This window comes from Staurois parvus, unplaced genomic scaffold (assembly GCF_062004578.1).
Source record: "Staurois parvus isolate SC_StPar_1 unplaced genomic scaffold, SC_StPar_1.0 ptg000422l, whole genome shotgun sequence".
In the NCBI taxonomy this organism is placed as follows: domain Eukaryota; kingdom Metazoa; phylum Chordata; class Amphibia; order Anura; family Ranidae; genus Staurois; species Staurois parvus.
Window position 1 is genome coordinate 9,049,224 of NW_028318218.1, and position 26,689 is coordinate 9,075,912.

The window sequence follows — 26,689 nt, forward strand, 5'->3', positions numbered from 1 at the left end:
GCAGTCTTACGCTTCAAGAAGCAGTGAGATATCAAGGCTTTATAGCAATTATGAAAGTTTTTACCAATGCAAATGGATGTTTCTGAGATTTCTGATAAGCCCGTGCGTTCTATGGAACTCTCAGAAGAGGTCATAGCAAATGACTGCAAATTAAAGTCAATGCTGGAGTAAAGGTTTGCTTGTATTAATGCATAACTTATCACTGACTCCTCCTTTTACATCTCTTTACCTGGCTGCCATATATATGTGATAAGCCATAGTCCTCTTCCCCCTTTCAGTAAAGATCACAAACCTACTCTTCCCGGTTCCATAAAATGATCAGGGTATGGGAACTGCGTTCGATAGCATTTGCAAGAGCAGTCTTTGCAGAATTTTTTGCTTCTCTTTTATTTGTTTTATTTGGGTTGGGGTCAGCTTTAAACTGGCCTGGAACAAGTCCAAATGTCCTACAAATTGCCTTGGCCTTTGGACTTGGTATAGCTACCTTGGTTCAGGCTTTTGGTCATGTAAGTGGTGCCCACATTAACCCAGCTGTAACCCTGGCCTTTATGGTGGGTTCTCAGATTTCCTTCCTGCGGGCCGTGTTTTATGTTGGGGCTCAGCTGCTGGGAGCTGTTTCTGGAGCAGCCATACTTCAAGACCTTACTCCTTTGGAAGCTAGAGGAAACCTATCAATAAATGGGGTGAGTTCATTTAATTGAGCCTTGTTTATATTGTACATATATTTTCATGTTGTACAAGTGAAGCCTAAAAACTTTCTTTTCTAGTCTTGTATAGGGCTCTATTTGTTGGACAAAATGTCACACACATGTGAAGGCTGCACATGTGTGTGTGGCCGTAATTTCTGTAATTAATTCCTATGATTGTCCGCTCCATCAAATGGCCAAATTGAGCTATAGTTTTCTGAACTACCTCAATTAGAAAATATACTGCATTTCAGCCACTAGATGAAGATGACAATCATAGGAATCAATCTGTTACCAAAATTATGGCCAAATTTTGTGCAGCCTGCACAAATGTGTGTGATATTAATCTAGTTAATTGTTTTTTTTTATAAATATCCCTTATAGTGGAGAAGGCTTAGAATTCTGGGGTTTTTACTGCTATCAGGGGGACAGTTACAGACATTTCCCCTCACTTCTTGTTCTGCTGACAATGGAAGTCAGAAAAAAAATTGCAACAGAAATACATACAGAAATAAAAATCTGACAGGGGTTCTAGTCTTCCCCCAACCTTTTTAGTGGGCAGAAAGTGAGGGTAAATCAGATACCGCCAAATAGCATTAAACTCTGACAGGGGTTCTAACTCTTTGACACCCTGTCCAGAACTAAGAAACAAAATGTGTAAGTGTAACGCTTCTAAGTATTGCTCACCATTCACAGAAATCACTGCACTCCCCCTGACAATGATTTAATCTTTTTTTTCTCTTTAGTAGGATGGCCCCATCTTTGTTCAGGCATTACCATAATTTTTGTAAGAGAATATTGCCTGTATCTTCAGCTTTATTTAGTGGCCTAAATGTGGCATTGCTTTTTGAAACAGGCATTAATCCCTTACAAAAATGACAGTCATGTTTCCTTCACCGTGCATGAATGCTTCTGATGTTCGTGCAACGGATGTCTCATAAATAGACCCCTAAGTGTACAGTCAGATCCGTAATGTCTTGTTGAACACCATACAATCTGTGGGTTGCTTAAAATGTAGTTTCAAATCAATCATTCAGCAAGAATGTTAATTGCACTTACTGATATATTCATACTGTACATAGTAAAACAATTTACAAATCTGTATGAAATATAATGAAAACATGACAAGTCGTACTGAAGATACAATAAATGTGAAGAACTGTACTTCCTGCCTAACCATAACTAGTCTAGAAGATGTCTTTTTAAATTTGATTTGCTTGTAGAACTGGTAACAGAAGGGGGTTTGGGCTGGTGTGGGATAAAACGTTTGGTATCACAAGCAGAGGACACTTCTCGCTCAGTAACAGCAGGACAAGTAAAAGGTAGACTGGAACAGTCTGTAACTTCACAGCTGGAGGCCATGAAGTAGATCTGAGTACAAGTAATGGTAGACTGGAACAGTCTGTAACTTCACAGAGGGGGCCATGAAGTAGATCTGAGTACAAGTAATGGTAGACTGGAACAGTCTGTAACTTCACAGAGGGGGCCATGAAGTAGATCTGAGTACAAGTAAAAGGTAGACTGGAACAGTCTGTAACTTCACAGCTGGAGGCCATGAAGTAGATCTGAGTACAAGTAAGGGTAGACTGGAAAAGTCTGTAACTTCACAGCTGGAGGCCATGAAGTAGATCTGAGTACAAGTAACCTTAGACTGGAACAGTCTATAGGTTTACAGCTGGGGACCATGACATAGGTTTGAGAATAGCTGGAGGCAAACTGGAACAGTCCACAGGTTCACGGCAGGGGACCATGAAGTAACTTGAAGACCATTAAAAGGTAAACTGGAGCAGTCCACAAGTTCACGGCTGGGGACCATGAAGTAACTTGAAGACCATTCAAAGGTAGACTGGAGCAGTCTACAGGTTCATGGCTGGGGAACCATGAAATGAGATGCAGCACAGAAGAGAGGCTCTATTCATAAGATTCTGGCACAAGATCAGTCCATAGGTGCATTCTCCCTCCCTAAGTTCCAGAAACCTTCCAGAAAGACAGGGGGAAGCAATCACACTCTCTGTAAAGCCCTGAACAGACCATGTGGAGAATTTTGACTTGCAAAGGGAATTTCTCTTTAAGGAGGTGTGAAGATTAGTGTGAAGATTTTTTCTGACACACAATGCTCATATATTTGGGGGAGGGGGGTGATTGTTTGGCATCATTGCCCTGGGCACTAGATGTTCCTGTCCTGGCACTGACCACAGGAGGCAAAAACTAAATTTATCTAGAAACCAAACTAAGAGGGTGCTACAGGAGCAAAACTACTGTAAAGTTAAAACTAAATCTGCAAGTACATCTAACACTTCCCATCCCCTAGACTGGCAATGCTACCATCCAAAGCCCCTGTGCTCCTTCTTCCAGAGTGGAAGCACTCTAAGACAGGAGATGTGTTACTGGCCAGATAACCAGGTAAAAACAGAAAAAGCCTAAAAAAAAAGAAAACTAGCGCAGCCACCGCATCTGATGACTGGTAAGCTGCAATATATTGAATTTTTGGTTTAGGGTTTAATACAACTTTAAGTATCTATTACAATACTTTATTGCCTTGATGTGAAGTCGGAACTCATTCTAACTGGGAATTCTTGACTCCTTTTCTGAATCTTGTTTTATTCATAACCACCAAATTACAGCTTCCCAGATTACATAAATGTGATAACTTCTATTTATACAACAAAATCCATTTTTTCACACTTTCTTTTAAATCTCTTTTTTTTTTCCTGCGTCCTTCTATCTGTTTTTATTAACCACAGAAGAGGTATTAATTTTCCTTGCTTTGAGAAATGACATAACAGAACGATTTTCTGCATAAAGTGTGCAGAGCACAAGGTTATATCCCAGGGCCAGACATACAAAACTGTGAAAGGCAATGTAGATTTTATGCTGGAAGACACGGAAGACTGCAAAACACAAAAAGCACTAAACCTGGTAAACTTTGAGGAACATCTGCAAACCAAGACAATGGTCCTCATTCATCACGCTGTGATATCACCTACAACCTTCAGTATATATTCCATGGAATATGAAGCTTATCTTCAATCATCTTACAAATTACATATCTTAAGCTGCAACTCCCTGCACAGTGGTTTAGTGGCTAGCACTTATGTCTTGTGGCGCTGGGGTGCTTGATTCAAATCCCTGGACACTACCTGGAGTTTTCATGATCTCCGGTTTCCTTCCACACTCCAAAGACATCCCGGTAGGTTAACTGAGGCTTGTCTAAATTTGGACCTAGTATGCAAATGTATGCATATAAGGTAAGGACCTTAGATTGTAAGCTCCTTGGGGACTGATGTGAATGTACAGCCTGTAAAAGTGCTGCATATATTGTTAGTGGTGTATAAATACCTATAAAAAATGTTACGATTAGCCCTCCAGTGGCCCACATTTTCTACCTTCTCTCCATTCCAGCACTGCAGTCTCTGCCAGAATTTTCAGCAATCAAAACTTCTGGGGGTGCCAAATGCCTGTGTCGCTCAATGTGCTGTACTTTCACCCTCCAACCTCTACGTCATTGCAAGACATACCATTGACGCAGGGGTCATGGGATAAAACTGCACCAGACAGTGGGGGTCACAGCATCTGACATACTTGGCAGAAATTAGTTCTTAATAGAGATGAGCGAAGAAATGAAAAATTCGATTCGACTGATTCGGCGAATTCGTGGACAATATTCGATTCGAGTCGAATAAATTCGCTGTGAATTTAACTTAAAAAAGGGTGTTTCTAGGCTTCAGAGAGACTTAATATTAGTGCAGAACACTGTACCTTTAATTTAAATGCCCTTGGAGTCTGCTGGGGAAGAGAAATAATACTGTCAGTCAGTATGACATGCAGATGAGTGCCGTCGATCTTAGAATCACCGCACACTTCACTCATTTGGGCAGTCACGGGGCCAAAACCAGAGTGTGGAGCCACAGTGTGGCGGTGGAGGCAGCAGCAATGGGAGGCCATACAGCACCCTATGACAAAAATGGAAACCACCAGCAGTGTGAGGAGACCTGAAAGTGGCACATGGCAGAGTGTGGCGATAGAGACAGCAGCAATGGGAGGCCGTACAGGGACCCATGACACACTCTGGACCTGGCAGCAGCATGAGGAGGCGGTACAGGGGCCCATGACAGATTACGGGCCTGGCAGCAGCATGAGGAGTCGGTACAGGGGCCCATGGCAGATTACGGGCCTGGCAGCAGCAATGGGAGGCCGTACAGGGACCCATGACACACTCTGGACCTGGCAGCAGCATGGGGAGGCGGTACAGGGGCCCATGACAGATTACGGGCCTGGCAGCAGCATGAGGAGTCGGTACGGGGGCCCATGACACACTCTGGACCTGGCAGCAGCATGAGGAGGCGGTACAGGGGCGCATGACAGATTACGAGCCTGGCAGCAGCAACTTGGACAGGAGGACGTTCAGCTTCTGCACCGTCGGGTGCGTGCTCGCAAACTGTTGTCTCTTGGAAACGGATTCCAAGAAAGACTGCTGACGGAATCCGTGAAGAGGAGTAGCAGGAGAAGGAGCATCTGAACGAGCGGAATATGCCAACAAGCGACAACAGTGGCCCATGACAGATTACGGGCCTGGCAGCAGCATGAGGAGTCGGTACGGGGGCCCATGGCAGATTACGGGCCTGGCAGCAGCTATGGGAGGCCCGTAATCTGCCAGCACCCTATGACAAAAAATGGAACCCACCAGCAGTGTGAGGAGACCTGAAAGTGGCACATGGCAGAGTGTGGCGATGGAGACAGCAGCAATGGGAGGCCGTACAGGGACCCATGAGAGACTCTGGACCTGGCAGCAGCATGAGGAGGCGGTATAGGGGCCCATGGCAGATTAGGGGCCTGGCAGCAGCTATGGGAGGCCCGTAATCTGCCAGCACCCTATGACAAAAAATGGAACACACCAGCAGTGTGAGGAGACCTGAAAGTGGCACATGGCAGAGTGTGGCGATGGAGGCAGCAGCAATGGGAGGCCGTACAGGGACCCATGAGAGACTCTGGACTTGGCAGCAGCATGAGGAGGCGGTATAGGGGCCCATGGCAGATTAGGGGCCTGGCAGCAGCTATGGGAGGCCCGTAATCTGCCAGCACCCTATGACAAAAAATGGAACACACCAGCAGTGTGAGGAGACCTGAAAGTGGCACATGTTTGGGGCATGATTCATGGCGGATTTAGTCAGTTGTGTCAGGAACTGGTGGTTTGAAATCCAGACTAATCCACGCCTGATTCATTTTCACAAACGTCAGTCTCTCCACACTTTGGGTGGACAGTCGTGTCCTCCGCGGAGTTGCAATACCTCCTGCCGCACTAAACACGCGCTCCGATGCCACGCTACTGGCCGGGCATGACAGCCTTTCAAGGGCAAATTCAGCTAGTTGGGGCCAAAGGTCAAGTTTCGTTGCCCAGTAGTCAAGGGGATTGTCTACCTCGGTTGGCAGGGTGCTGTCCAAGTAGGCCTAAGCCTGTTGTTTGAGGTCCTGCTCCAGGTCCACCTGATGCTGCTGCTGCTGCTGCGGCTGGTTAGTAGTTTCCTCACTGCGCTGGTGAAGAAAGCTACTCATCATCGACTGCAGACTGAGGCAGCCGCTGCTGGTGGAGCTGCCACTGCTCCTACCACCCCACCCCTCCCCTGCTGCCATGGCAGCGGAACACGAGCGCACAGGGCCCACAGTGTCTGAGGATGGACGTTGGCGCAGACAGGCAGAGACCAGCTGACTACATAGGTGTTTTTTATAGTACGTTATTTTGGCCTCCCTCTCAGCAGGTGTGAAAAAGGCCACCATTTTTGAACGGTAGCGAGGGTCCAACAAGGTGGACAGCCAAAAGTCATCCCTCTGTCTGATGGTTATTATTCGGCTGTCGCTACGCAAGCAACCGAGCATGCTATGGGCCATTTGTGCCAAGGAATGCGAGGGACTCCCTGCCTCCATCTCCACAGCATACTGCCACGGTGCGTCTGGGTCCTCTGTCTCCTCTTCCTCCTCCTCTACCAGATGCTCCTGCTCCTCCACTCCTGTCCGCTGAGTGGAAAAACCACCCATTTCACTCAATAATTCCTGAGCACCAATGTCCTCCTCTACCTCCTCCTCTTCTTCCAGTCCTGCCCCCACAGGGGCCATGTGGCGTTGAGATCTGTGCGCCACGTCTACCGCACCCTGACCAGCCATTGTTAACAGCATTTGTTCCAGGACGTGCAACAGAGGAATGACGTCGTTCATCCCATAGTCCTGCCGACTCACGAATAGCGTGGCCTCCTCAAAGGGCCTGAGCAAGCGCAGGTGTCACGCATGAGCTGCCAATGGCTGACATCTAAGTTACACAGGGAGTACCTTTATCTGCTTTTAACATCAGGAAATCTGTGATGGCCTTTTGCTGTTCGTAAAGGCGGTCTAACATATGTAGGGTTGAATTCCACCTTGTTGCAACGTCACAGCATGAGGAGTCGGTATAGGGGCCCATGGCAGATTAGGGGCCTGGCAGCAGTTATGGGAGGCCCATAATCTGCCAGCACCCTATGACAAAAAATGGAACACACCAGCAGTGTGAGGAGACCTGAAAGTGGCACATGGCAGAGTGTGGCGATGGAGACAGCAGCAATGGGAGGCCGTACAGGGACCCATGAGAGACTCTGGACCTGGCAGCAGCATGAGGAGGCGGTATATAGGGGCCTACGGCAGATTAGGGGCCTGGCAGCAGCTATAGGAGGCCCGTAATCTGCCAGCACCCTATGTCAAAAAATTCAACACACCAGCAGTGTGTGAGGAGACCTGAAAGTGGCACATGGCAGAGTGTGGCGATGGAGACAGCAGCAATGGGAGGCCGTACAGGGACCCATGACAGACTCTGGACTTGGCAGCAGCATGAGGAGGCGGTATATAGGGGCTTATGGCAGATTAGGGGCCTGGCAGCAGCTATAGGAGGCCCGTAATCTGCCAGCACCCTATGTCAAAAAATTCAACACACCAGCAGTGTGAGGAGACCTGAAAGTGGCACATGGCAGAGTGTGGCGATGGAGACAGCAGCAATGGGAGGCCGTACAGGGACCCATGACAGACTCTGAACTTGGCAGCAGCATGAGGAGGCGGTATATAGGGGCCCATGGCAGATTAGGGGCCTGGCAGCAGCTATAGGAGGCCCGTAATCTGCCAGCACCCTATGTCAAAAAATTTAACACACCAGCAGTGTGAAGAGACCTGAAAGTGGCACATGGCAGCAGAGTGTGGCGATGGAGACAGCAGCAATGGGAGGCCGTACAGGGACCCATGAGAGACTCTAGACTTGGCAGCAGCATGAGGAGGCGGTATATAGGGGCCCATGGCAGATTAGGGGCCTGGCAGCAGCTATGTGAGGCCCGTAATCTGCCTGCACCCTATGTCAAAAAATTAAACACACCAGCAGTGTGAAGAGACCTGAAAGTGGCACATGGCATGAGAGACTCTGGACCTGGCAGCAGCAGGAGGAGGCGGTATAGGGGCCCATGGCTGATTAGGGGCCTGGCAGCAGCTATGTGAGGCCCGTTATCTTGCAGCACCCTATGTCAAAAAATTTAACACACCAGCAGTGTGAAGAGACCTGAAAGTGGCACATGGCAGCAGAGTGTGGCGATGGAGACAGCAGCAATGGGAGGCCGTACAGGGACCCATGAGAGACTCTAGACTTGGCAGCAGCATGAGGAGGCGGTATATAGGGGCCCATGGCAGATTAGGGGCCTGGCAGCAGCTATGTGAGGCCCGTAATCTGCCTGCACCCTATGTCAAAAAATTTAACACACCAGCAGTGTGAAGAGACCTGAAAGTGGCACATGGCAGCAGAGTGTGGCGATGGAGACAGCAGCAATGGGAGGCCGTACAGGGACCCATGAGAGACTCTAGACTTGGCAGCAGCATGAGGAGGCGGTATATAGGGGCCCATGGCAGATTAGGGGCCTGGCAGCAGCTATGTGAGGCCCGTAATCTGCCTGCACCCTATGTCAAAAAATGTAACACACCAGCAGTGTGAAGAGACCTGAAAGTGGCACATGGCAGCAGAGTGTGGCGATGGAGACAGCAGCAATGGGAGGCCGTACAGGGACCCATGAGAGACTCTAGACTTGGCAGCAGCATGAGGAGGCGGTATATAGGGGCCCATGGCAGATTAGGGGCCTGGCAGCAGCTATGTGAGGCCCGTAATCTGCCTGCACCCTATGTCAAAAAATTTAACACACCAGCAGTGTGAAGAGACCTGAAAGTGGCACATGGCAGCAGAGTGTGGCGATGGAGACAGCAGCAATGGGAGGCCGTACAGGGACCATGACAGACTCTGGACTTGGCAGCAGCATGAGGAGGCGGTATATAGGGGCCCATGGCAGATTAGGGGCCTGGCAGCAGCTATGTGAGGCCCGTAATCTGCCTGCACCCTATGTCAAAAAATTTAACACACCAGCAGTGTGAAGAGACCTGAAAGTGGCACATGGCATGAGAGACTCTGGACCTGGCAGCAGCAGGAGGAGGCGGTATAGGGGCCCATGGCTGATTAGGGGCCTGGCAGCAGCTATGTGAGGCCCGTTATCTTGCAGCACCCTATGTCAAAAAATTTAACACACCAGCAGTGTGAAGAGACCTGAAAGTGGCACATGGCAGCAGAGTGTGGCGATGGAGACAGCAGCAATGGGAGGCCGTACAGGGACCCATGAGAGACTCTAGACTTGGCAGCAGCATGAGGAGGCGGTATATAGGGGCCCATGGCAGATTAGGGGCCTGGCAGCAGCTATGTGAGGCCCGTAATCTGCCTGCACCCTATGTCAAAAAATTTAACACACCAGCAGTGTGAAGAGACCTGAAAGTGGCACATGGCAGCAGAGTGTGGCGATGGAGACAGCAGCAATGGGAGGCCGTACAGGGACCCATGAGAGACTCTAGACTTGGCAGCAGCATGAGGAGGCGGTATATAGGGGCCCATGGCAGATTAGGGGCCTGGCAGCAGCTATGTGAGGCCCGTAATCTGCCTGCACCCTATGTCAAAAAATGTAACACACCAGCAGTGTGAAGAGACCTGAAAGTGGCACATGGCAGCAGAGTGTGGCGATGGAGACAGCAGCAATGGGAGGCCGTACAGGGACCCATGAGAGACTCTAGACTTGGCAGCAGCATGAGGAGGCGGTATATAGGGGCCCATGGCAGATTAGGGGCCTGGCAGCAGCTATGTGAGGCCCGTAATCTGCCTGCACCCTATGTCAAAAAATTTAACACACCAGCAGTGTGAAGAGACCTGAAAGTGGCACATGGCAGCAGAGTGTGGCGATGGAGACAGCAGCAATGGGAGGCCGTACAGGGACCATGACAGACTCTGGACTTGGCAGCAGCATGAGGAGGCGGTATATAGGGGCCCATGGCAGATTAGGGGCCTGGCAGCAGCTATGTGAGGCCCGTAATCTGCCTGCACCCTATGTCAAAAAATTTAACACACCAGCAGTGTGAAGAGACCTGAAAGTGGCACATGGCAGCAGAGTGTGGCGATGGAGACAGCAGCAATGGGAGGCCGTACAGGGACCATGACAGACTCTGGACTTGGCAGCAGCATGAGGAGGCGGTATATAGGGGCCCATGGCAGATTAGGGGCCTGGCAGCAGCTATGTGAGGCCCGTAATCTGCCTGCACCCTATGTCAAAAAATTCAACACACCAGCAGTGTGAGGAGACCTGAAAGTGGCACATGGCAGAGTGTGGCGATGGAGACAGCAGCAATGGGAGGCCGTACAGGGACCCATGACAGACTCTGAACTTGGCAGCAGCATGAGGAGGCGGTATATAGGGGCCCATGGCAGATTAGGGGCCTGGCAGCAGCTATAGGAGGCCCGTAATCTGCCAGCACCCTATGTCAAAAAATTTAACACACCAGCAGTGTGAAGAGACCTGAAAGTGGCACATGGCAGCAGAGTGTGGCGATGGAGACAGCAGCAATGGGAGGCCGTACAGGGACCCATGAGAGACTCTAGACTTGGCAGCAGCATGAGGAGGCGGTATATAGGGGCCCATGGCAGATTAGGGGCCTGGCAGCAGCTATGTGAGGCCCGTAATCTGCCTGCACCCTATGTCAAAAAATTAAACACACCAGCAGTGTGAAGAGACCTGAAAGTGGCACATGGCATGAGAGACTCTGGACCTGGCAGCAGCAGGAGGAGGCGGTATAGGGGCCCATGGCTGATTAGGGGCCTGGCAGCAGCTATGTGAGGCCCGTTATCTTGCAGCACCCTATGTCAAAAAATTTAACACACCAGCAGTGTGAAGAGACCTGAAAGTGGCACATGGCAGCAGAGTGTGGCGATGGAGACAGCAGCAATGGGAGGCCGTACAGGGACCCATGAGAGACTCTAGACTTGGCAGCAGCATGAGGAGGCGGTATATAGGGGCCCATGGCAGATTAGGGGCCTGGCAGCAGCTATGTGAGGCCCGTAATCTGCCTGCACCCTATGTCAAAAAATTTAACACACCAGCAGTGTGAAGAGACCTGAAAGTGGCACATGGCAGCAGAGTGTGGCGATGGAGACAGCAGCAATGGGAGGCCGTACAGGGACCATGACAGACTCTGGACTTGGCAGCAGCATGAGGAGGCGGTATATAGGGGCCCATGGCAGATTAGGGGCCTGGCAGCAGCTATGTGAGGCCCGTAATCTGCCTGCACCCTATGTCAAAAAATTTAACACACCAGCAGTGTGAAGAGACCTGAAAGTGGCACATGGCAGCAGAGTGTGGCGATGGAGACAGCAGCAATGGGAGGCCGTACAGGGACCATGACAGACTCTGGACTTGGCAGCAGCATGAGGAGGCGGTATATAGGGGCCCATGGCAGATTAGGGGCCTGGCAGCAGCTATGTGAGGCCCGTAATCTGCCTGCACCCTATGTCAAAAAATTTAACACACCAGCAGTGTGAAGAGACCTGAAAGTGGCACATGGCAGCAGAGTGTGGCGATGGAGACAGCAGCAATGGGAGGCCGTACAGGGACCCATGAGAGACTCTAGACTTGGCAGCAGCATGAGGAGGCGGTATATAGGGGCCCATGGCAGATTAGGGGCCTGGCAGCAGCTATGTGAGGCCCGTAATCTGCCTGCACCCTATGTCAAAAAATTTAACACACCAGCAGTGTGAAGAGACCTGAAAGTGGCACATGGCAGCAGAGTGTGGCGATGGAGACAGCAGCAATGGGAGGCCGTACAGGGACCATGACAGACTCTGGACTTGGCAGCAGCATGAGGAGGCGGTATATAGGGGCCCATGGCAGATTAGGGGCCTGGCAGCAGCTATGTGAGGCCCGTTATCTTGCAGCACCCTATGTCAAAAAATTTAACACACCAGCAGTGTGAAGAGACCTGAAAGTGGCACATGGCAGCAGAGTGTGGCGATGGAGACAGCAGCAATGGGAGGCCGTACAGGGACCCATGAGAGACTCTAGACTTGGCAGCAGCATGAGGAGGCGGTATATAGGGGCCCATGGCAGATTAGGGGCCTGGCAGCAGCTATGTGAGGCCCGTAATCTGCCTGCACCCTATGTCAAAAAATTAAACACACCAGCAGTGTGAAGAGACCTGAAAGTGGCACATGGCATGAGAGACTCTGGACCTGGCAGCAGCAGGAGGAGGCGGTATAGGGGCCCATGGCTGATTAGGGGCCTGGCAGCAGCTATGTGAGGCCCGTTATCTTGCAGCACCCTATGTCAAAAAATTTAACACACCAGCAGTGTGAAGAGACCTGAAAGTGGCACATGGCAGCAGAGTGTGGCGATGGAGACAGCAGCAATGGGAGGCCGTACAGGGACCCATGAGAGACTCTAGACTTGGCAGCAGCATGAGGAGGCGGTATATAGGGGCCCATGGCAGATTAGGGGCCTGGCAGCAGCTATGTGAGGCCCGTAATCTGCCTGCACCCTATGTCAAAAAATTTAACACACCAGCAGTGTGAAGAGACCTGAAAGTGGCACATGGCAGCAGAGTGTGGCGATGGAGACAGCAGCAATGGGAGGCCGTACAGGGACCATGACAGACTCTGGACTTGGCAGCAGCATGAGGAGGCGGTATATAGGGGCCCATGGCAGATTAGGGGCCTGGCAGCAGCTATGTGAGGCCCGTTATCTTGCAGCACCCTATGTCAAAAAATTTAACACACCAGCAGTGTGAAGAGACCTGAAAGTGGCACATGGCAGCAGAGTGTGGCGATGGAGACAGCAGCAATGGGAGGCCGTACAGGGACCCATGAGAGACTCTGGACTTGGCAGCAGCATGAGGAGGCGGTATATAGGGGCCCATGGCAGATTAGGGGCCTGGCAGCAGCTATGTGAGGCCCGTTATCTTGCAGCACCCTATGTCAAAAAATTAAACACACCAGCAGTGTGAAGAGACCTGAAAGTGGCACATGGCAGCAGAGTGTGGCGATGGAGACAGCAGCAATGGGAGGCCGTACAGGGACCCATGAGAGACTCTGGACTTGGCAGCAGCATGAGGAGGCGGTATATAGGGGCCCATGGCAGATTAGGGGCCTGGCAGCAGCTATGTGAGGCCCGTTATCTTGCAGCACCCTATGTCAAAAAATTAAACACACCAGCAGTGTGAAGAGACCTGAAAGTGGCACATGGCAGCAGAGTGTGGCGATGGAGACAGCAGCAATGGGAGGCCGTACAGGGACCCATGAGAGACTCTGGACTTGGCAGCAGCATGAGGAGGCGGTATATAGGGGCCCATGGCAGATTAGGGGCCTGGCAGCAGCTATGTGAGGCCCGTTATCTGGCAGCACCCTATGTCAAAAAATTAAACACACCAGCAGTGTGAAGAGACCTGAAAGTGGCACATGGCAGCAGAGTGTGGTGATGGAGACAGCAGCAATGGGAGGCCGTACAGGGACCCATGAGAGACTCTGGACCTGGCAGCAGCAGGAGGAGGTGGTATATAGGGGCCCATGGCAGATTAGGGGCCTGGCAGCAGCTATGTGAGGCCCGTAATCTGCCTGCACCCTATGTCAAAAAATTTAACACACCAGCAGTGTGAAGAGACCTGAAAGTGGCACATGGCAGCAGAGTGTGGCGATGGAGACAGCAGCAATGGGAGGCCGTACAGGGACCCATGAGAGACTCTGGACTTGGCAGCAGCATGAGGAGGCGGTATATAGGGGCCCATGGCAGATTAGGGGCCTGGCAGCAGCTATGTGAGGCCCGTTATCTTGCAGCACCCTATGTCAAAAAATTTAACACACCAGCAGTGTGAAGAGACCTGAAAGTGGCACATGGCAGCAGAGTGTGGCGATGGAGACAGCAGCAATGGGAGGCCGTACAGGGACCCATGAGAGACTCTGGACCTGGCAGCAGCAGGAGGAGGTGGTATATAGGGGCCTATGGCAGATTAGGGGCCTGGCAGCAGCTATAGGAGGCCCGTAATCTGCCAGCACCCTATGTCAAAAAATTCAACACACCAGCAGTGTGTGAGGAGACCTGAAAGTGGCACATGTTTGAGGCATGATTCATGGCGGATTTAGTCAGTTGTGTCAGGAACTGGTGGTTTGAAATCCAGACTAATCCACGCCTGATTCATTTTCACAAACGTGAGTCTCTCCACACTTTGGGTGGACAGTCGTGTCCTCCGCGGAGTTACAATACCTCCTGCCGCACTAAACACGCGCTCCGATGCCACGCTACTGGCCGGGCATGACAGCCTTTCAAGGGCAAATTCAGCTAGTTGGGGCCAAAGGTCAAGTTTCGTTGCCCAGTAGTCAAGGGGATTGTCTACCTCGGTTGGCAGGGTGCTGTCCAAGTAGGCCCAAGCCTGTTGTTTGAGCTCCTGCTCCAGGTCCACCTGATGCTGCTGCTGCTGCTGCGGCTGGTTAGTAGTTTCCTCACTGCGCTGGTGAAGAAAGCTACTCATCATCGACTGCAGACTGAGGCAGCCGCTGCTGGTGGAGCTGCCACTGCTCCTACCACCCCACCCCTCCCCTGCTGCCATGCCAGCGGAACGCGAGCGCACAGGGCCCACAGTGTCTGAGGATGGACGATGGCGCACAAAGGCAGAGACCAACTGACTACATAGGTGGTTTTTATAGTACGTAATTTTGGCCTCCCTCTCAGCAGGTGTGAAAAAGGCCACCATTTTGGACCGGTAGCGAGGGTCCAACAAGGTGGACAGCCAAAAGTCATCCCTCTGTCTGATGGTTATTATTCGGCTGTCGCTACGCAAGCAACCGAGCATGCTATGGGCCATTTGTGCCAAGGAATGCGAGGGACTCCCTGCCTCCATCTCCACAGCATACTGCCACGGTGCGTCTGGGTCCTCTGTCTCCTCCTCCTCCTCCTCTACCAGATGCTCCTGCTCCTCCACTCCTGTCCGCTGAGTGGAAAAACCACCCATTTCACTCAATAATTCCTGAGCACAAATGTCCTCCTCTACCTCCTCCTCTTCTTCCTGTCCTGCCCCCACAGGGGTCATGTGGCGTTGAGATCTGTGCGCCACGTCTACCGCACCCTGACCAGCCATTGTTAACAGCATTTGTTCCAGGACGTGCAACAGAGGAATGACGTCGTTCATCCCATAGTCCTGCCGACTCACGAATAGCGTGGCCTCCTCAAAGGGCCTGAGCAAGCGGCAGGTGTCACGCATGAGCTGCCAATGGCTGACATCTAAGTTACACAGGGGAGTACCTTTATCCGCTTGTAACATCAGGAAATCGGTGATGGCCTTTCGCTGCTCGTAAAGGCGGTCTAACATGTGTAGGGTTGAATTCCACCTTGTTGCAACGTCGCAGATCAGGCGATGCTGTGGAATTCCGTTCTGCCGCTGCAGCTCAATGAGGGTGTTCTTTGCGGTGTAGGAATGGCTGAAATGCATGCACAGTTTACGTGACATTTTAAGGATGTCTTGCAGTGGGATGGTGGATTTTAGGAACCGCTTGACAACCAGATTGAACACGTGAGCCATGCATGGCGCATGGCACAACCTTCCTTGACGCAGAGCAGACACCATGTTCTTTCCGTTGTCAGTCAACATGGTTCCGATTTTTAGTTTGCGCGGAGACAGCCATCTGTCGATTTCTCTGTTCATTACACTCAGCAGTTCCTCCCCTGTGTGACTACGTTCGCCAAGGCATACCAGGTGCAGCACAGCGTGACACCGTTGCGCCCTGCACATGTGATATGCCGGTCGGGTAATGGGACTTGGCACGGGGGTGGCGGCTGAGGACACGGCGGAAAAAGAGGTGGTAGAGGCGGACATGCTTGCTGGACCAAGGACGTGCAAACGTGGAGGCAAAAGCGTCGTGACCTGTCCAAGTTGCTGGTGCGGCTGTGCCGGCACCACGTTCACCCAGTGGGCCGTAAATGACATGTACTGTCCCTGACCGTAGTTACAGCTCCACACGTCGGCGCTGCCGTGCACTTTGGCAGAGACCGACATGCTCAAAGACTGGCCCACCATCTCTTCTACATGTGAATGCAGGGCTGGCACTGCCTTTTGGGCAAAGAAATGACGGCTTGGCACTCTCCACCGCGGCGCGGCACAAGCCATCATTTCTCGGAAAGGTGCTGAGTCCACCAGTTGGAAAGGGAGGGACTGCAGCACCAGCAACTTGGACAGGAGGACGTTCAGCTTTTGCACCGTCGGGTGCGTGCTCGCAAACTGTTGTCTCTTGGATACGGATTCCAAGAAAGACTGTTGACGGAATCCGAGAAGAGGAGTAGCAGGAGAAGGAGCATCTGAACGAGCGGAAGATGCCAATGAGCGACAACTCCCCTCAGCAGAGGTGTTGGAGCCTTGACTGGCTGATAGAGGGCGATTGACGACGTCGGGTGACGGAGCAAGTAACGGAGCGGGTGATGGAGCGGGGGCTGGGGCAGGCAGAACCGCCGTATGTTTATCACGGTTTTCCCAGGCTACCGAATGGTGACGCTGCATATGCTGACGCAACGCTGTAGTCCCAACATGGGCCCCCTGGCCACGCTTGCATTTCTGGCCACATAGTCGACATACGGCTACGTTTACTTCCTCGGGCGGCTTGAGGAAAAATTGCCACACCACCGAGTAGGAAACTTTGCCCCCGCTACTCTTCACTGGCTGACTGCTACTTCCTCCGTGCGCACCGGCACCACTACTGGCCGTGGTGGTAGGCTGCAGTGGAGCTGGTGCTCTACTCCGTGGACGTTTGGCTCCACTGACACTGATGCGACCCTGCTGCTGTCTCCTGGGCAACCCACCGACTGTTTTGCTCGCTGCCAAGCTGCCACCCTCTTCTCCTGATGATGCGGAAGAAATTGCCTGATGACGACGAGGCTGCCAAGTGCGATCAACCTCCTCATCATCAAGTAGGGTCTCCGCCTCACTACTAGCCCCCTCGGCTGCGTCTGGGTCAGGAGACAGACCTGTCTCTAGACCGGCTACCGAGCCACTCTCCTCGCCAGTACTTGTTCGCTTGGCTGCTGAAAAGGCCGATGTCTCCCCCCGTTCCTGACCGCCCTCTGTTAGCTCTTCCTCACTGTACAGTGGGGCTGAGCCCACAGCATGCGATACTTCGCTTGGTGAGGGAACAGCAAAGGACAGGGGCAGGTAGAGGACACGTGATTTCAGTGGGCTTGGTCCCGGGCCATGCCAACTAACGGTTGTGTCTGACGTACCCACCGACCGTTGGCTGTAGGTGTCAGAGGTGACCTGGGAAGAGGAAGACGACCGAGCCAACCAATCAATGACGGCAGGGTTGTCGGTGGAGACACGACCGCTGGATGACACCGGGAGCACTGGCCTCTGGCTGCGAATACTGCTGCCTCGACCCCTTCCTCTGCTGCCACGTCTGCTCGCTCCTAAAACATTGCCTCCTCTGCCACTCCTCTGCATGTTGTCTGACATACTATTTAATTCAACGATTAGGTGTCCCTGAGTAACAATTCTCTGGCACTCAGTAACAATTCTGTCTGTCCCTGAGTATGAATTCTGTGGCCCTGAGTAACAATTGTGTGTCTGTGCAAGTAACAATTCTGTGTCTGTGCAAGTAACAATTTTGTGTCTGTGAGAGTAACAATTCTCTGGCACTCAGTAACAATTCTGTCTGTCCCTGAGTAACAATTCTCTGGCACTCAGTAACAATTCTGTCTGTCCCTGAGTATGAATTCTGTGGCCCTGAGTAACAATTCTGTCTCTGTGCGAGTAACAATTCTGTGTCTGTGCAAGTAACAATTTTGTGTCTGTGAGAGTAACAATTCTCTGGCACTCAGTAACAATTCTGTCTGTCCCTGAGTAACAATTCTCTGGCACTCAGTAACAATTCTGTCTGTCCCTGAGTAACAATTCTCTGGCACTCAGTAACAATTCTGTCTGTCCCTGAGTAACAATTCTCTGGCACTCAGTAACAATTGTGTGTCTGTGCAAGTAACAATTCTGTGTCTGTGCAAGTAACAATTTTGTGTCTGTGAGAGTAACAATTCTCTGGCACTCAGTAACAATTCTGTCTGTCCCTGAGTAACAATTCTCTGGCACTCAGTAACAATTCTGTCTGTCCCTGAGTATGAATTCTGTGGCCCTGAGTAACAATTCTGTCTCTGTGCGAGTAACAATTCTGTGTCTGTGCAAGTAACAATTTTGTGTCTGTGAGAGTAACAATTCTCTGGCACTCAGTAACAATTCTGTCTGTCCCTGAGTAACAATTCTATGGCACTCAGTAACAATTCTGTCTTCCCTGAGTAACAATTCTCTGGCACTCAGTAACAATTCTGTCTGTCCCTGAGTATGAATTCTGTGGCCCTGAGTAACAATTCTGTCTCTGTGCGAGTAACAATTCTGTGTCTGTGCAAGTAACAATTTTGTGTCTGTGAGAGTAACAATTCTCTGGCACTCAGTAACAATTCTGTCTGTCCCTGAGTAACAATTCTCTGGCACTCAGTAACAATTCTGTCTGTCCCTGAGTATGAATTCTGTGGCCCTGAGTAACAATTGTGTGTCTGTGCAAGTAACAATTCTGTGTCTGTGCAAGTAACAATTTTGTGTCTGTGAGAGTAACAATTCTCTGGCACTCAGTAACAATTCTGTCTGTCCCTGAGTAACAATTCTATGGCACTCAGTAACAATTCTGTCTTCCCTGAGTAACAATTCTCTGGCACTCAGTAACAATTCTGTCTGTCCCTGAGTATGAATTCTGTGGCCCTGAGTAACAATTCTGTCTCTGTGCGAGTAACAATTCTGTGTCTGTGCAAGTAACAATTTTGTGTCTGTGAGAGTAACAATTCTCTGGCACTCAGTAACAATTCTGTCTGTCCCTGAGTAACAATTCTCTGGCACTCAGTAACAATTCTGTCTGTCCCTGAGTATGAATTCTGTGGCCCTGAGTAACAATTGTGTGTCTGTGCAAGTAACAATTCTGTGTCTGTGCAAGTAACAATTTTGTGTCTGTGAGAGTAACAATTCTCTGGCACTCAGTAACAATTCTGTCTGTCCCTGAGTAACAATTCTCTGGCACTCAGTAACAATTCTGTCTGTCCCTGAGTATGAATTCTGTGGCCCTGAGTAACAATTCTGTCTCTGTGCGAGTAACAATTCTGTGTCTGTGCAAGTAACAATTTTGTGTCTGTGAGAGTAACAATTCTCTGGCACTCAGTAACAATTCTGTCTGTCCCTGAGTAACAATTCTCTGGCACTCAGTAACAATTCTGTCTGTCCCTGAGTAACAATTCTCTGGCACTCAGTAACAATTCTGTCTGTCCCTGAGTAACAATTCTCTGGCACTCAGTAACAATTGTGTGTCTGTGCAAGTAACAATTCTGTGTCTGTGCAAGTAACAATTTTGTGTCTGTGAGAGTAACAATTCTCTGGCACTCAGTAACAATTCTGTCTGTCCCTGAGTAACAATTCTCTGGCACTCAGTAACAATTCTGTCTGTCCCTGAGTATGAATTCTGTGGCCCTGAGTAACAATTCTGTCTCTGTGCGAGTAACAATTCTGTGTCTGTGCAAGTAACAATTTTGTGTCTGTGAGAGTAACAATTCTCTGGCACTCAGTAACAATTCTGTCTGTCCCTGAGTAACAATTCTATGGCACTCAGTAACAATTCTGTCTTCCCTGAGTAACAATTCTCTGGCACTCAGTAACAATTCTGTCTGTCCCTGAGTATGAATTCTGTGGCCCTGAGTAACAATTCTGTCTCTGTGCGAGTAACAATTCTGTGTCTGTGCAAGTAACAATTTTGTGTCTGTGAGAGTAACAATTCTCTGGCACTCAGTAACAATTCTGTCTGTCCCTGAGTAACAATTCTCTGGCACTCAGTAACAATTCTGTCTGTCCCTGAGTATGAATTCTGTGGCCCTGAGTAACAATTGTGTGTCTGTGCAAGTAACAATTCTGTGTCTGTGCAAGTAACAATTTTGTGTCTGTGAGAGTAACAATTCTCTGGCACTCAGTAACAATTCTGTCTGTCCCTGAGTAACAATTCTATGGCACTCAGTAACAATTCTGTCTTCCCTGAGTAACAATTCTCTGGCACTCAGTAACAATTCTGTCTGTCCCTGAGTATGAATTCTGTGGCCCTGAGTAACAATTCTGTCTCTGTGCGAGTAACAATTCTGTGTCTGTGCAAGTAACAATTTTGTGTCTGTGAGAGTAACAATTCTCTGGCACTCAGTAACAATTCTGTCTGTCCCTGAGTAACAATTCTCTGGCACTCAGTAACAATTCTGTCTGTCCCTGAGTATGAATTCTGTGGCCCTGAGTAACAATTGTGTGTCTGTGCAAGTAACAATTCTGTGTCTGTGCAAGTAACAATTTTGTGTCTGTGAGAGTAACAATTCTCTGGCACTCAGTAACAATTCTGTCTGTCCCTGAGTAACAATTCTCTGGCACTCAGTAACAATTCTGTCTGTCCCTGAGTATGAATTCTGTGGCCCTGAGTAACAATTCTGTCTCTGTGCGAGTAACAATTCTGTGTCTGTGCAAGTAACAATTTTGTGTCTGTGAGAGTAACAATTCTCTGGCACTCAGTAACAATTCTGTCTGTCCCTGAGTAACAATTCTCTGGCACTCAGTAACAATTCTGTCTGTCCCTGAGTAACAATTCTCTGGCACTCAGTAACAATTCTGTCTGTCCCTGAGTAACAATTCTCTGGCACTCAGTAACAATTGTGTGTCTGTGCAAGTAACAATTCTGTGTCTGTGCAAGTAACAATTTTGTGTCTGTGAGAGTAACAATTCTCTGGCACTCAGTAACAATTCTGTCTGTCCCTGAGTAACAATTCTCTGGCACTCAGTAACAATTCTGTCTGTCCCTGAGTATGAATTCTGTGGCCCTGAGTAACAATTCTGTCTCTGTGCGAGTAACAATTCTGTGTCTGTGCAAGTAACAATTTTGTGTCTGTGAGAGTAACAATTCTCTGGCACTCAGTAACAATTCTGTCTGTCCCTGAGTAACAATTCTATGGCACTCAGTAACAATTCTGTCTTCCCTGAGTAACAATTCTCTGGCACTCAGTAACAATTCTGTCTGTCCCTGAGTATGAATTCTGTGGCCCTGAGTAACAATTCTGTCTCTGTGCGAGTAACAATTCTGTGTCTGTGCAAGTAACAATTTTGTGTCTGTGAGAGTAACAATTCTCTGGCACTCAGTAACAATTCTGTCTGTCCCTGAGTAACAATTCTCTGGCACTCAGTAACAATTCTGTCTGTCCCTGAGTATGAATTCTGTGGCCCTGAGTAACAATTGTGTGTCTGTGCAAGTAACAATTCTGTGTCTGTGCAAGTAACAATTTTGTGTCTGTGAGAGTAACAATTCTCTGGCACTCAGTAACAATTCTGTCTGTCCCTGAGTAACAATTCTCTGGCACTCAGTAACAATTCTGTCTGTCCCTGAGTAACAATTCTGTCTGTCCCTGAGTATGAATTCTGTGGCCCTGAGTAAGAATTCTCTGGCACTCAGTAACAATTCTGTCTGTCCCTGAGTATGAATTCTGTGGCCCTGAGTAACAATTGTGTGTCTGTGCAAGTAACAATTCTGTGTCTGTGCAAGTAACAATTTTGTGTCTGTGAGAGTAACAATTCTCTGGCACTCAGTAACAATTCTGTCTGTCCCTGAGTAACAATTCTCTGGCACTCAGTAACAATTCTGTCTGTCCCTGAGTATGAATTCTGTGGCCCTGAGTAAGAATTCTCTGGCACTCAGTAACAATTCTGTCTGTCCCTGAGTATGAATTCTGTGGCCCTGAGTAACAATTGTGTGTCTGTGCAAGTAACAATTCTGTGTCTGTGCAAGTAACAATTTTGTGTCTGTGAGAGTAACAATTCTCTGGCACTCAGTAACAATTCTGTCTGTCCCTGAGTAACAATTCTCTGGCACTCAGTAACAATTCTGTCTGTCCCTGAGTAACAATTCTCTGGCACTCAGTAACAATTCTGTCTGTCCCTGAGTAACAATTCTCTGGCACTCAGTAACAATTCTGTCTGTCCCTGAGTAACAATTCTGTCTGTCCCTGAGAATGAATTCTGTGGCCCTGAGTAAGAATTCTCTGGCACTCAGTAACAATTCTGTCTGTCCCTGAGTAACAATTCTCTGGCACTCAGTAACAATTCTGTCTGTCCCTGAGTAAAAATTCTGTGGCCCTAATAACGTTTCTGTGGCCCTAAGTAACAATTCTCTGGCACTGAGTAACAATTCTGTCTGTCCCTGAGTATGAATTCTGTGGCCCTAACTAGCGTTTCTTTGTCCCTAAATAACGATTCTGTGGCCCTCATTAACAAGTCTGTGTCCCTGAGTAATGGTTCTCTGTCCCTAAGTAACTTCTCTCTGTCCCCAATTCTCGTTTCTGTGGCCCTAACTCTGTCCCTGTCCCTAGTACAGAGCGGTCTGCCTCTGTTCAATGACTGCAGGCAAATGAAGATTTCCAAAATGGCCGCTATATATACCTCGACCATTACACAGTGCTGGCTGGCTGGCTGCTGATTGGCTGATGCGATCACATGTCGTTGAGGAATGCATTATGGGGCAGCGCGCCTTGTCTGCGCGCCTTCCCCGACATCCCCGCTCCGTCGCCGCACATGTCAGCCGCCATTTTCGGAAAAATTTCGATTCGCGCGTCCGAATTAGGCTGTTTTTCGGATTCGGCACGAATCGAAATTTTTCCGAAATTCGACTCGAATTCCACTTCGGATACTTCGATTCGCTCATCTCTAGTTCTTAACGTCTTGCCAACCACATAACACATATGCGCAGGGGAAAGAAAGGTGGGCTTTAACCGCTTGCCCACTGCCCTATAGCAGAAATACTGCTACAGGGCAGCACGGCTGCGCAAAATCACGTATATATGCATGATTTTGCATTTCCGGATAAGGGGCGTGCATTGCCGGGTGGGGCATGCATGCAGCAGTGTGCTGGAGCTGACAGGGGAGAGATTTGTATTGTTTACATACTGACCTCTCCCCCGTCAGTGATACTCGGGGAATCACCAGCCAGGACCTGATGATCAATAGCTGAAGCCGCCAATGGCAGCGCTGCCATTGGCAGCTTCAGCTGGAATCTCGACCAGTGATTCTTCGCCAGCACCGGGCGATCACCAAGTATCACTGACGGGAGAGGTCTGTATGTAAACAATACAGATCTCTCCCTTGTCAGCTCCAGCACACTCCTTTGTATTGCTCTGCATACCAATACAAAGCAGCATGCTTAAACTGTAAAACACACACAGACAACACAGTACAATAGCACACAGTTAACCCTTTGATTGCCCCAGATGTTAACCCCTTCCTGCCCAGTGTATTAGTGTCATTGGGCTGTCAGTGACAGTCAGTTCCCCCCCAGTGTCAGAATGCCTGCCACAGTCCTGCAGTCCCACTATAAGTCGCTGATCATTGCCATTATTAGTATAAAAAAAAACATTCCAGTAAATATACCGCCATTTGTAGACGCTGTAACTTTCACGTAAACCAATTAATCGCTTCTCGGCCTTTTGGCTAAGATCAAGTGTAGTATCTGTTCTTATCAGTGTCCAGTGGGGGTGCTCCCGGCCATTCTAGCTTTGTGGGGATGGCTGTTGTATAGTACCCTCACTGGTATGATGGGGGTCTGGAAGGCTAGTACCGGGGGGACAGAAACCGGGGAGCCCACGAGTTAAGCTGGGGCCCTGGGAGTAATTCCCCCGAGAAGACCGGAAGGACCCAGTACCTCCTGATTTGGACGGATCTACCTTGTCTGGCCAGGGGCTGGGAAGGCAGAGAGTCCGCAAACACAGTGCCCCCTGAGTAGTCGCCTCAGGGGTGTTCTGAGTAGCACTTGGGTGTGGGACCCCATGTTGCGAAAGAGCACATGGTCACTGAGTTTAAACACTTTTTGCACTGCGCCTCTAGGACCGGGCCTTTTGGCTAAGTTCTGGGCAATTTTTGCTACAGGCCTCAGGGCCTGGTTAGTGCACAATTTGGCACGACCACTTTTTTAATTTTTTTAGATATATATATTTATTTATTTATTTTATTTATTTTTTCACTCCCACGTTTGTCACTTTTTACTTATGTGTGTGTTTTCTTCACATGATGGAGGGTGTGGGTCCTCGGGCCTGCCCTGAAGTCTAGGGGGAGAATGTGTGGCCTTTTGGTTCCTTCCTCCCCTGTCCCTAGGGGGTTTTCTCTTCGGGAGAGCCCCCTGACCAAGTACTGGGTGTCCAGCTTCGGCTGGACACAAGGAACGGTGGTCCACCAGGCCTTTTGGCCAGGAGGACCAAATGGGAACCTTGTCCCTGTCAGGAGCTTCGTGCCCCGGGGGATCAGGGTAGTGGTCCAACCCCTTTGGGGGTAGGACAAAGCACACCCCTAAGTGCACTTTTTGTGTGGTGTTTTGCACTTGCACTTTTTTGTGAACACTTACGGGTTTTTCGTTGTAGTTTGCACGTTTGCGGACTTAAAAGAAAAATAAAAAAATAATTTACATGTAATTGACCTAACTGTATGAAGAAATTTGATTTTTAAAAATTTTCTACTGGACATGTTTAATAGCAAAAAGTCAAAAATATAGTTTTTTGTTCTCAAAATTGTTGGTCTTTTTTTGTTTATAGCGCAAAAAAAAATAATGCAGAGGCGACCAAATATCACCGAAAGAAAGCCCATTTGTGAGGAAAAAAGGACATAAATTTAATTTTGGTGCAGCATTGCATGACTGCACAATTGTCAGTTAAATTAATGTAGCGCCGTATTGCAAAAAAAGGGCCTGGTCAGGAAGGGGGGTAAATCCTCTGGAGTGCAAGTGGTTAATACCTAGCTCCAGTGCATATGTGTTCATGGCGGCAGGAGGTTGTGTGCTGAAAGTATGCGAGCTTCCAGCACACTGAGCAAGCTGTCACTGACAGCTCTTGTTCCAGGCTTCTGATCAGAAGCCAACTGGATGAGCTCCCAATCATGTGACCACTGCAAGAGCCAGTGGTCATGACTAACAAATTAAAGCTGAACTCTAGCTAACGCTTTTTTATGTACTTCGCACCCGTAAGATGTCATATGACAGTCTAGACTTTCAGTGGTTATAAAGGGGAGGATGCCTGAAGCTGCAGGCATCATTACAGTATCAAAATTCTCAGCTGGCGATGATGAAAAATGCAAATGCACCTGAGCTGCAAATAGACGCTGGATTTTAAATGTGAAAGGACGGGGTCCCCCCCCCCTTTCCACCTCCTTCCAGTTCCAGAACTTTCCCGATTACACTGTTCAACAAATTTTTATTTTTTGCCAGTTTTGGAAACAAAAGGATCCATTTCTTAATGAATTTCACATTCTGAGTTCATATATAACAATGAAATTTGTCAATTGGCTCTAGTTTTTCTGTAAACGGAAAGTTTTCTACTATAGGCATAATGACTACATAATGCACAATAATTATATAGATAGATGTCTTTCCACAAATATAAAGCAAGTGATATTGACTACATAACAAAGCCTAAATGGCATAATATATTGCATAGGATTACCAAGAAAAATTATAGCCATAAGCTAAGTTGAATCATTTTAATACTTAGGATTCTCACTAGTTTTGTCTTCAGTTTGTGTCGGTTTTGCTTCTCTTGGCTTTTCTCTTGTATTCGAGGAAAGGGCTATCTCTTACAACTGTCCAGCAATAGTCAGCAAGCATTGATGGGCTCCATTTACCTTGATATCTTCTTTCCATAGCTGCAATGTCTTGATGGAAGCGCTCTCCGTGTTCATCACTCACTGCTCCACAGTTTGGTGGGAAAAAATCCAGATGCGAATGTAGAAAATGAATTTTTAGAGACATGTTTTTAGAGAATTTTTAGAGACATTTTTAGAGACTCTCCAAATCATTGGCACAGCGAAAGGCATAGATGCCTTTTTTCCATTCAACCATTGCTCCAGTGCCGTCCCACAAGAATTGCAGCATATATGTGGTGCCCAGCTCTTGTCCTGGTCTCCTATCTTGCAGCCAAAATACAAGTTGTAGGCTTTCTTAATCATTCCTGTTATCCTCCTTTTTTGTGAGATAAAAGTTATTTCACCGCAGATATAGCAGAAATTATCTGCTTTATTCACACAAGTTCGAGGCATTACTGAGTAGCCTATATAAGCATAAAACGAAATGTAAAGACGCTGTCGAACTACAATCAGCTACAGATACTGCAGCTTTTATGCAGTGAAGTGATGCAATTAAAGGCTAATATTGCATCATCTCAGTATACATGCAATTTTCTATTGGTCACCAGTATCAATTGCGCAATATGCGGCTGAAGTTGCATCATAATTTTGAATGGCTTACGTCATTAGATGGGTGAATATATCATGGAAACTAGAGCCAATCAACATTTTTTAGGGTCATTTTCGTTTTCAGCACCCCAAAATTATGTAAGATTAGCTAATTTTATGCCCAAAACGTTTTACCTGTTGAACAGTGTTATCTCTATAGTATAAGAAACTAGAAGCAATGAGGGTTTTGACACTTCTGGTTTCACCAGGATGTATACAAGCCATTACTGCCTTGTGAAAGCATCTGATCAAACCCGATTTGGTTTGATCAGATGCTTTTAAGGGCAGAGGAGAGATCTGGGATC

At 48.8% G+C, this 26,689-nt stretch overlaps 1 protein-coding gene and 1 pseudogene across 1 annotated transcript in view; both read left to right on the forward strand.

Moving 5' to 3' along the window:
• The first annotated feature begins 314 nt into the window (after positions 1 to 314).
• LOC149454648 (aquaporin-2-like) overlaps positions 315 to 26,689 on the forward strand; it is a 50,486-nt gene continuing 24,111 nt past the window's right edge. The window contains exon 1 of the mRNA XM_089687248.1: positions 315 to 683. Within this exon, the coding sequence (XP_089543374.1) occupies positions 315 to 683 (369 nt within the window). The remainder of the gene's footprint in view (positions 684 to 26,689) is intronic.
• On the forward strand, positions 23,581 to 23,754 carry LOC149454649 (U2 spliceosomal RNA; annotated as a pseudogene).